At 39.7% G+C, this 12411-nt stretch overlaps 1 protein-coding gene across 1 annotated transcript; it reads right to left on the bottom strand.

The window, feature by feature from the left end:
- Positions 1–7269: 7269 nt before the first annotated feature.
- On the bottom strand, positions 7270–10608 carry LOC135463595 (UDP-glucuronosyltransferase 2B18-like). Its single transcript, XM_064740911.1, has 3 exons — positions 10524–10608; positions 9231–9450; positions 7270–7622 (listed from the first exon to the last, which is right to left on the bottom strand). Exons 1-3 carry the CDS (start codon positions 10558–10560, stop codon positions 7337–7339), a joined length of 543 nt encoding a protein of 180 aa, XP_064596981.1. The 5' UTR covers positions 10561–10608; the 3' UTR covers positions 7270–7336.
- Positions 10609–12411: the final 1803 nt, after the last annotated feature.

Below are 12411 nucleotides of genomic sequence, written 5' to 3'. Positions count from 1 at the left end.
GGCGTATAGTTTATCCAGCTTTGGTTTTTGCATTATACCTTGCGGAGATTTGGAAATATTATTTCATCACGCCTTGCTTGTTTGTTGTTATTTGGAAACAAAAAACCGGATGTAGCATAGACACGGAGTGGTAAATGTATGCCTAGAATATGTATGCTCCGGTTTTATGTCGTAATTCAAGATTCCTAGCATTACTTTGCGGGAGAAGTATTTGACTGTGCTCTTGTTCTCTCTGTCGTGCAAAACACCATTTACTTTCGCCTAATAAGGTATAGGGTGTGCTACACGTTAGAGACTTCGCTAGTAATTCGCTACAATCAGTCATTACGCCTGAACATCGGAAAAGAGGCAAACCTGTAGTTGGGTTAACTTTTTTCTGAGTGCCAAGCCTGAAAGTACCAAGCTGAGTTAAACAGGGCCGACTTCATTTAAATGTGTTTTGCGCTTGTTTTGCGGGTTACTTTGATCATTTATCAACAGAACGATGTATAGATATGAGCAGGACTGTGCTCATGTATCCACCAAACGGTGCCCAAATGTGAACGAAGGCTTTGTTGATATACCCGTAACAGGCGTTAATTAAAGTATTCAAAATATTGTCGAAATTAAAGGGCCTATGGTTGATCACTTCTATCATTAAACATTCCTTTTAAACATTTCGTAAAGGCCTAATTTACATTTGTCTGAGTCTTCTTTTAAGTTTACACGCGTGAATGGTGGGGAGTTTCATTTGTAATTCAGGCGTCAAGAAAACATTTTATAGCCGTTTTAATATCGTACTCTTGTCAAACGATGAGATATGTACCACTTAAGATTTCAGTCATGCGTGAATGTATGCGACAACATCACAGCTCCCGGGTGAATGTTATAACAAACGACACGTCCTCCAGGTAAGCTCCCATTACGCATTAGAGACCGCTACCTACAGTTCATATTTCAACAGAGAATGATAAAACACAAATTCGTCATGATATAATTAAAGACACAGAGAATAAAGAGTAAAACCAGAACAGCAACAACAGTGTGATAGCACGCAAATGGTCACACGTAACTGTTGAAATACAGCCTCTACGTTAGCTTATCCCAGCTATGGTTTTAGTCTAACTCTTCATGAACACTCTCATGAACACCATGGCTTTAAGCAGAATTAGGTAAAGAACATATATGCAATAATGTTAATTACAATATTTTAGACCTCACTGATTACAGCCGAGAGATTTCCATAAAAATCTAAACGTATTGTTTTTTCTTCAGGTCCATAGAATTCTACTTCCTAAAATTTAACAATGGATTGTGTTATTGAACTCTTCGATCAGATAGTGATGTCAATATTATTATATGGATGCGAGGTTTTGTAAATGTATTTTTGCGGCTGAACTTAAGTTTTCAAACAATTGTTTACGCAAGTTTACAGCAGATAAAGAAAGTTCTAACTAAGGACCGTTTTATCGTGAAGTTAAGCAAGATTTTTGCCTTTAGAAATATCTGCAAGTCCTGCCCGTTAACCTAATGAAGAAACTTTTATGTTCTGGGACCTCAAACCATTCCTTGCCAGAAGAAACTGGGAGGTGGATTAATTAGCCTCTGGGACGACGTATATGTGACAAATCCCATTATAATTTTGGTTGTCCATACTACAACAAAATGCCAAAATATTCCTTTGGTTTACAGAAATTGTTTACAAATAGGTGTGTAAGTGTCATTAGAAGTCTCGGCCAGTTTATAGCTCTGTTGTGACGTTTTGATTAACCGCTGTCCGCATTTTGTGTATTGTTTATATATTACATGTCTATGTCCAGAGAAGGGCCAGAGAAAATAAAATAAAAGAATCGGCAATGGAAGTTGAAAGTCACTGATGAGTACAATTCATGCTAATTGTAGCTTAAAGCAACCCATAAATGGCACTCAACCTATGAAATGAATGTTCAGGCAATTTTGTATTGTGACTCTGTCAAATTGCAATAAGTTCAACGTAAATAATACACGTGTCACTTGCAATGAGGATAAATGCCGTTATCAGCTTGCTATTTAAGCATTTACATGAACAGAATAAAACCGTAACTGAGGTAAAGAGGTCGACAAGACGTTGACAAGAGGTCGTATTTCACCGGTTACGTGTAACAATTTGCCAACTATCACTCTGTTGTCTCTAACCTAGTTTTACTTGATATGCTGTAGTCTTGTTAATATTAAGAGATATAGTGGATTTTGTTCATTTGATTTACACCAATACTGTTGAAAGTTGTGTTTCGTGGTTTGGGTCATTCAATTCAGATTCCATATCAAGAGAACTGAATCATATAGTGCTGTTAGTAAAAGCTCAGCTGATATATTTGTGCGGTTGATTGGTGTTCAACGGAGAACTGAAAGAATTTTCCCGACCGTGATCGGGTTTATCAGTGGACGAATAGGGGATGCCCTTGGCAAAGCACGGGCCTCAAACGGTTGGCCAGACCGTTTGTCCTGCATATAACTTTTCTCCACACTCAAAATTCTTAAGCAGAGGTGAAGAGGATCCGTGCGATTAATATCTACCCCCTGAGGCATAATGTCTACAAAACAAAAATTAATCGAGGTAAGGTATGCCAGGCTTAATTAATTACGCACTGGGCCATTTAATTGTGTGTTTTTCTTTTAAGCAAGCGAATAAAGCACCCGCAAAACGCACAAAAACCAGTATACCTCGACACAATTATATGCGTCAATCAACAATTTCATTCATATAATAACAGAGTCATTGGCTGGTCAAATATTTTACTTCCTATTGTAAACGGGACTTTTTACCTGCTCTTTTTAGCAACAAAAAAGGCCAAAACAACACGTCTAAAAACCGATATCTTGTCAATAATGACTATGCCGCTTGGTGTGCTTTTACCTACATTAGCTATCCATGTTATTTTCATTGAATAATCCGACACTTATCTATTGTGAACAGCGACCGCGATTTCCAGTCCCCATTGTGTCTACTATATGTTAATCCACTTTGTAGTACAATCCAACACCTCATGCGCTGCTGGCCGACTCCCGCCTATCGCCTTTATAAACGATGTTGACTAAAGAGGTCAGAGAAGAGAGATAATCCTCTCAATGAAGAATTTCTCTAATTGATGACCTTCTCTTAAACTTGATTTTTTAATGGGTACAGTTGGTGATAATCATTAGCTCAGATGATATTGAGCAATTCAGGATATCAAATAATGCAGTATGGTCGCTTTCTGTTACTTTGTTTCGTATATCTCATTGAATCAATCATGGCTCACTGACCTGCTGAGCTGGAATGTGGAAATGTCCTACTTATAAAATTCAATACATTTAGCCTTACGTGACTTTCCCGAAACCGACACACAACAAGACAATACAAGTACAATGTCGGACGGAGTATGGGTAGCCATATCCTAAGACAGCAGCAATTTCACCTTGGTGAGTATGAAACAAACTGGCAAATATGAAATAAATTGCCCGAGTGATAAACAATGCTTGAGGCAAGCCTTCCTCTGTAGGCTGTGCATGTATGTTTCAGTGCCGTTACATGTACTCGCCTGTCTCTTTGTTTGGTTGATTTTTTACATCTAGTCCACAGCATATTTAGAGAGAGAAAAAATTGAGACAAATGAAACTTAAGTCACCCTAGTTACGGCAGCTGTTTGCTTCAGTCCTATACAACCTGTTCAATGAAGACTTTAGAAAGGCAGACTTCGGAAAGAAATTCAGAATTTTCAAGTTGGTTCAGCTACACGTAAATACAAAAATAGGTTGCATATCAAGCCTACAAGGGAATTACAAAGGAAAATCCATCACTGGTCTAAATTGTCCGTCCGGCAAGATAACTTGCAAATGAGGCAACGCAAAGATTCCCACAATACAGCGGTAACGCGTGGATCGCACATGTAAGCAATATCATAGCTTGAAAGCGAACTATAATTCTGGTAAAACAAATACTATCTTCCTTTCTATCGATAAAATGTATTATAAAGTACTCGTAATCCCCGGAAATCTGTACAGCAGAACAGATGTTATCAAACTGAACATTCGAGTGTTCATCCAATTACAAATTGAGGTGCCTATAGACATGTGGAAGTCTCTACTTTATGTAGATGAGGCCTAAAATAACAGCACATTTTTTTTCGCCGTGGACAATATGTCGCTGTGGAATACATGCATATGCAACATGTTAACGCTGGTAAAGTTTGTACTTCATTGTGTGACTGGTCGGGAATTAAATAATTACTGACGGCTCGCTATTTCACAGCCAAGACTATTCAACTGTGTAAAATGGTTACATGGGACTGAAACGAAGACAATAGTTGATCTACATGTACCTGCTGATCACTGCAGCAATGGTTTACGGTCAAGTGATCTTCAAAAGTGGGACAATCTCGCACTTTTTTGAGGTTTGACCGCTATTTTAGTGAAAACCGTGCATCAAAGATAAATAAATGAAAGCAGATTTGAAACTGCATACTTGTAACTTCATAAATGAGGTCATTACGTGGCGTCATATTACCTATGACAAACTTGTACAGTTTTCATTGAAACTTACCGTTCCTTGCAACATCTGATGCTCTGTGAATGCTGTAACAGCGCATCAAATTTCAGCTTGATCCGTTTCCAGATTCCGGAGAAGAGTTTTAAATGTTTTCAAGATGTAACAATATAACAGAAAAAGTAGGCCACCCTAGAATATCATTCGTTTACAGTTCCATTGTATTTTTGTTTTTGACTACTCACCACGCAGCTGTTTGCTTCAGTCTTGAACAACAGTGTATGGGAAAACCGCAAAGATTTCTCGCAAAGAGAATTTTTAATGATCCGAGCAAGGACAGTACTGCGTATGTATCCTTGAGGTTTAACGTCATACTTAACAATTTTTCAGTCACATGACGAGGTGGAGTCATTAGGTGTGCGTACATATACTGCATATTCTTGTGGCAGGGCGAGTCAAGGACCCTACCCAGTCGCATTTTACTGACACCGGACCAACCACTCGTGTTTCCTTATTCTGACCCCTCACTGCTGAAGAAAGTGCCATTTTTAAGGTCTTCGGTATGACCCACCCGGGTTTGATCCCAGGGTCTACAACTGCGAGGGGGACGCTCTAATCATAACGCAACCGAATTGGTGTCACGAACAATAGTCGGAAGCCTGAGAAAGACCCCATTTGAGGTAAATTCAAATAAAGGTTTCGGTTTCGATGAACATGTCTGACACGGATAGTTCCATTTAAATTAACCTCACAATTATCACTTCTCGCATAGCACTGTTACTTCCAGCATTGTGTGTTACTTCTCGCACTGTACTGTTACTTGTGGCATGGCCTGTTACTTCTCACATTGCTTGTTACTTCTCGCATTGTACTGTTACTTTGGCATCGTACTTTTATTTCTCGCATTGTCTATTACTTCTCGCATTGTCTGTTACTTCTCGCATTGAACCGGTACTTTTCACATTGTCTGTTATTTCCCGCTTTGTACTGTTACATCTTGCAGTGTCTGTTACTTCTCGCTTTGTACTGTTGCTTTTGGCCAGAACTTTTTGATAAGGACAATTCCATTTAAATTAACCACACAGTTATTACTTCCCGCATTGTACTGTAACTTTTCAAATTGTGCTGTCAATTCTCGCATTGTACTGCTGCTTCTCGCATTGTACCGTCACTTCTCGCATTGTACTGTCACTTCTCGCATTGTACTGCTGCTCCTCGCATTGTACTGTCACTTCTCGCATTGTACTGTAAGTTTTCGCATTGTATTGTCACTTTTCGCATTGACTGTCACTTTTCGCATTGTGCTGTCACTTCTCGCATAATACTCCTTCTTATCGCATTGTACTGTCACTTCTAGCAGTGTGCTGTCACTTCTCGCATTGTACTGCTGCTTCTCGCATTGTATTGTCACTTCTCGCATTGTACTGTCACTTCTCGCATTGTGCTGACACTTCTCGCATTGTACTGCTCTTTCTCGCATTGTACTGTCACCTCTCGCATTGTACTGTCACTTCTCGCATTGTACTGCTGCTTCTCGCATTACGCTGTTACAATGTACTATAACTGCCTGCGTTAAATCGGTGACCATGACATCCCAACGACCATCTTGATTCTTGCTATAATCCCTATCAAGATAACTTCAGCAAATCTATGCTTTGGGCACACGCTAAACTTATCAGCTTTGCTTTCACAATGCAACAACAAGACTACTGCAATGCCTGTTATTGATGTCATCGTTGTCTAATTTACATACACAAATCAAATCAAACTCTTCAAATAATAGACACTGCCCGCTTTCCTAAATATACGCAAAATGATGTAGAAAGTACAAAACTATTTAGATGTGGACAAAGACAAAAAACAAACAGCGATTCGTTGCCTTCATAAATATAAAAGGAAAACGTGGGGCCTCCGTGACCGTGGCGATTAGCGTGCCAGCACGATGCAATGACCCAGAAGCCTCTCACCAACACAGTCGATGTGAGTTCAAATCCAGATCATGCTGGCCTCCTCTCCGGCCGTAACCTGCGCATGGTCATGGGTTTCCCACTCGCTCTGTCCATTTTTTTCTCACCATAATGGTGCTTGCCGTTGTATGACTGAAATTTTCTTAAATACAGCGTAAAACACAAAACGATATAGACAACTAGAAGTCAATAGTGGCAAAAAAAATTAGCACAGTGGGTTTATCTCTAGAGACCGAAGTGGCAAATGTACAAAACAAACATCTGTTACATCTGGCAGTACTAGAGAGCGCTACAGGGATATCTTTCCGTTTATGATCCTAGATATAAGGCAACACGTGTTGGGATTATTCGTGATTTTATTTCACCGACACCAGTAAACGCATATGTATCTAGAAGGTACCCCGCGCTTTATCCTAATGTACAACTCCCCTCTACCACCCTATCTACTGTTACAATTAAGGTAAAGGAAATGTATTGGTGTAAAATGTACTTTTCACCATGGTCAAATAGGACACAAAGACACCCTATCTCTATTAACCAATTCCTCAGTCCACATTCACAAATTCTTAAACTATGGTCAAAGAGGTGCATCACTTTTATCATTCAATCACTCAGAAAGACAGACAAATAAAGAAATAAAAATAAGGTTATGAGTATAATCTCGTATTAGGACTCACGATAATCACGATATTGCTAAAATATTGCTCATGTGGCGTTTAGCCATAATCATCCATTCATTCATTTGAACGCGGACTAAAATATGACATGAAAGATGGTACATAAACTACGACAATCCCAGTAACAATCATTACCCTTAAATAAAAGATAGAGTCTTTTGACATGAATGACATGGAACAAATTCCAATGTAAAGAAAATTTCACATTTTTATACGCCTTTCATCTTTGATTCAGATGATCTGATGATTTTTGGAAAAATCATTCTGCCAAGTTTTGTAAGAGCCATGACTCCCACAAAGCATATCAAAGCGAAAACCGCCACAACATCAAGGCCATGACTTTGTATGTAAGAGAGATCCTGATTGGCTGGACGCGGGTACAGGTGGCCATACTTCATCACGTCCTCAACCCAAAACGCCGCCATTTCTCTGGCGCTCATGTATGATTGGTCAAATTTAAGTTTCTGAGAAAGATCCCTCATCCTGTCAGCCATCCTGCAATAATTGCCAAAATATATCTAATGTTTTTACATCGCAATGTACACGATTTTAACATTAAAAAGTAAACTGTATGTTGTGAGTAAATATGTACTAAATCAGGGTGAATTTTAATATAGAGGGTGTTAAAACAGTTTAGGCTCCATAGTGGCTCATACAAAACTTCTACCCACTCAATTTCTATCGCACACTGTTGTACCAGTACAGCAATTCAGCAGCTATATACATGTGTTCATTAAAATTATTCCGCTGCTCCTGTCACTAACAAAGAGGTCAAAGGGGCCTCCGAGGCTTAGTTGGTTAACGCGCTAGCGCAGGGTAATGACCCAGAAGCCTCTCACCAATGCAGTCGCTGTGAGTTCAAGTCTAGCTCAAGCTGGCTTCCTCTCCGGTCGTACGTGGGAAGGTCTCTCAGCAACCTGCGCATGGTCGAGGGATTCCCCCGGGTTCTACCCGGTTTCCTCCCACCATAATGCTAGCCGTCATCATATAAATAATATATTCTTGAGTACGGCGTAAAACACCAATCAAATAAATCAATAAATCAAAAAGGTTAGAATGTTGTAAAACCGTCGGATCGGACAAGAACGCCACTTACCTTTTGTAAGTGTTCAGCTTCCATCGTCCAACATTACACAGTCAGAGAGATAAAAGTCACTTACCTGTTCTCAGATATCACAGATTCTATCGTCCTACACTACACACTCAGAGAGATAAAAGTCACTTACCTGTTGCCAGATGTCACAGATTATATCGTCCTCCACTACACATTAGAGTAGAGATAAAAGTCACTTACCTGTTATCAGATATCACATATTCCATCGTCCTACACTACACACTCAGAGAGATAAAAGTCACTTACCTGTTGCCAGATGTCACAGATTATATCGTCCTACACTACACATTGGGGTAGAGATAAAAGTCACTTACCTGTTATCAGATATCACATATTCCATCGTCCTACACTACACATTGGGGTAGAGATAGAAGTCACTTACCTGTTGTCAGACATCACAGATTCCATCGTCCTACACTACACACTCGGGAAAGGGATTAAAGTCACTTACCTGTTCTCAGATATCACATATTCCATCGTCCTACACTACACACTGAGAGAGATAGAAGTCACTTACCTGTTGTCAGATATTACATGTTTCATTGTCCTCCACTACACATTAGAATAGAGATAAAAGTCACTTACCTGTTATCAGATATCACATATTCCATCGTCCTACACTACACATTGGGGTAGAGATAGAAGTCACTTACCTGTTGTCAGACATCACAGATTCCATCGTCCTACACTACACACTCGGGAAAGGGATTAAAGTCACTTACCTGTTCTCAGATATCACATATTCCATCGTCCTACACTACACACTGAGAGAGATAGAAGTCACTTACCTTTGATCAGATATCACAGATTCTACTATCTTACATTACGCGCTGTCAACAGATAACAGTCACCGACCTGTTGTCAGATATAACAGTTTCCACTGTTTTTCATTACACACTGAGGAGAAATAAAAATCACTTTCATGTTGTCGGATATCACATGTTCTACTGTCCTACATTACTCGCCAGAAAGAGTTAAAAGTCACTTACCTTTTGTCAGATATCACAGATTTCACTGCTGCCACAATGGACGCTGCAGTCAGGTTAAATGGATCTAGGCGTACCCCGTACCCATGAGCTTCAACCCGAATCGCATTGTCCGGCTGATCACTAAACATGGGCACAATCACCATGGGAACGCCGTGGTACATGGCTTCCTGAACGCCACTTAGTCCTCCGTGCGAAACGAGAACTCGTGTCTTTGAAGAACCTACGCAACACAAAGATGTAGAGTTTTGTATGTCAGCATGTTTTCTCTCCAGTTAGGAACGTGTAAACACAAGTCAGAATGGTTACGACTCGGACTCCAATCTAAACACTCTAAGAGTGCGAACCTCCGCGAAAACCAACGCATCAAAGTTAACGTTGAGTTACAAGAATGGGACAATAAAAGAAATATCCCAATGTCATTTCAGGCAATCCACCGGGGAAAGAATATCCAAAGTCAAATTCCATTTTTTAAATTCCAGTTTCATGTATAAAATTATTACCACAGCTCTTTTTCAAATTATACAACTATGATTCTAATGCCACACGGTTTTTATATCGATAAAGCCTTCTGATTATATCCTTTCCATGTACATTCTATATCATTGTTGTCAAGCACAACTTCTGCATATAGAAACTATATTCTCTCAACTTCCAAATGCCTCTTAATGAATTTATAATTATAACCGGAGATAGTTTCCTGGAAACAGTTACCTGTTGAACAGTTTATAATGATGTCGGAAAGACATAGGCCCCACGTGTGTAACAAGCGATGAGTCAAAACCAGTACCTTGTCCACTACGCTTCATGCTTAAAGATCATTAAATCCCATAGCAGTATACTGCAAATATCACGCTATGAAGTAAAAGAAAGTAGAAATGTATCCCAGTCACGCCTTTACTGTAACTGTTTACATACAAACTCAGACATTGTATTAAAACTGCGCTATGTTCATACACCCCTAGCCCCGATTTAAAAGAAATTAGATAGTACTTGCAAAGTGTGGCAGAATATGTCTTCTCGCTACAGGTATAAGTCGGTTCCCAGCGAACAGTGGTTTACCCTACTCTGCCAAGAAAACAACTACGTCACATGACAAAGGGACGTCTTCACGATGTCGTACAGTCATAATTTAAAATACCCGTATTCCGGCCCTGGACAGGTAAGGTAAAGATTCTATCAGTCTCATAGTTTGCTATGCTTAGGTGACAGACGCAAAGATAAGCTGCGGCTACGCCTATCTAAATCACAATTACTTAAAAACAATACCTACTAAATTCACAATCAATTCCATACCCAGAACGTCGTTCTGTGGTATCCACTTTGAGAACATGATGTTGTCCGAAGAGCCTTGGATTGTCTCCCCTCGCCAGATAACTCTTTGTTTCAAAGCCGAGAAAGCTTCGAGGAATATCTGGGCCATGTCGGTCTCAGACAATGGCAGAATAGTAGACAAACTAAAGAGAATAATCCCATCATCCCCAGACTCAGCAATAAACTCTTCCAATTCCTGCATAAAATAAATAATCAGTATTTATTTACATATCCATTTCATTAACTTTTCCCGGTTTTTACATCGAACATTTTTTTGCCTGATACGTGTTAAACGCCATCCTCAAGAATTTTTCACATTTCCGTTCACATGAGGGTTGAGAGGGTTCCGGAAGTAATCTATACAAAAACAAAGTTCCCAGAGTAAAGCATCGCCCTTCGGCAAGTCAATGACGCACACTTCCACGAGGGACCTACAGGTACGCACACTATACTGCATACACATTTGCGCGCAAAGGGTGTCGTCTCCTTCCTCTCCCTCGTTTAGTTCTATGGCGGTTGATTTATCTGGCCTCTATAGTCATATAGAATATTATCTATATCTGGGAGACGTACTATCCACACGTCATGGAGAATAGTCACGCGATGCTTAACTTGGCGGTCATTCAAATACATCTAACATGCCTAACATTCCGAACAATTGCCTCAACATAACAAACAACCACTTGCAAGTTAATTTCACTTTTTTAGCTGTAAATAAAATTGCTGCTTAACAATTACTTGGTCCAGCATTTTTATCACGTGAGATACTTTACTGGCATGGACGATTAAACCATTCACGCACAGGACGCACATTAGACGACATTTCGAAACTACGGTGGGAGAGTGAAATTATCATCGCATAAAAACCACTTAGCATGCGCCCATCATAACGTTAAATAGATATAACTGTCATTATGCAGAAATGTCAATTATGATAATTACCCGTAAACCGGTTAAACAAGTGACATTCAGATAAGATTGTTATTTCTCCATTAGCCCAATCGACATTTCAGGATTCTTCAGAGATTATAGGTTCGCAGGCTTATAGACGCAATAAATGTATGGATATATGTGTGTTGCAAACTAACGCGCCCTAACGAAGGGATTTTATGGTAGTTGCCAATGACAAGATGTACATTCAATCTGGCAACAACAGTAAAAATCGCGCATACCCTCCGGACCCCTATTAGTTCTCCATAAGTGACAATGTCAACGTTTAGTGCTGTAACTCAACCCCAAACATTTCGCGGATAAGAAGCACTGGTGAATACCTTTCCCAGCCTGTGATTTATTTGATTGTCTCGGGTTTTATGTCATATATACTCAAGGTTGGAGAAACCAAGTCTGTGAGAAAGCAGTCATAAATATCTGGACCTTCCTCAGCAAGCAGTTGGGAGGGTGGGTAGAAATGCTAAAGAGAAGTCACTCGCAGCCTCTTTACTTCATGACAAACTGTGTAGTTTTGACAGGAACTTTAACTAGCATCATTAAAACTCATGCCTGCCTAAAGCTTAGACAATCTCCATTATTTTCATACCAAATGTGTTGCACCTGAGGCTGACAGCGAAAAAACCTCTCTGCACTCTAATATAGACAAAATTACATTTTCCCGAAAAGCGGAAGTGGTACCGTAACAGAGGATTGATTCCACATGGGCTAGTGGACGAGAACCTCCATCTTCACCTCCACCTAGCCAAAATTGAAAGCGCATTTTCTGAATACTCGAAAAAGCACATCCTCGAATGTTAAACAATACACACGTTGCAAATATCAACTCGATCGCATGAAAAGTTGGGGGAAAATCTTTCCTTTATAATCAATGATAAAACAGCCAATATATATTTTAATTACCAATATGCAGGCTGCACTA

Source organism: Liolophura sinensis, chromosome 3 (assembly GCF_032854445.1).
Source record: "Liolophura sinensis isolate JHLJ2023 chromosome 3, CUHK_Ljap_v2, whole genome shotgun sequence".
Taxonomy (NCBI): domain Eukaryota; kingdom Metazoa; phylum Mollusca; class Polyplacophora; order Chitonida; family Chitonidae; genus Liolophura; species Liolophura sinensis.
Note: the sequence above shows the minus strand (reverse complement) of the source record. Positions and strands in the feature narration are given on the sequence as shown.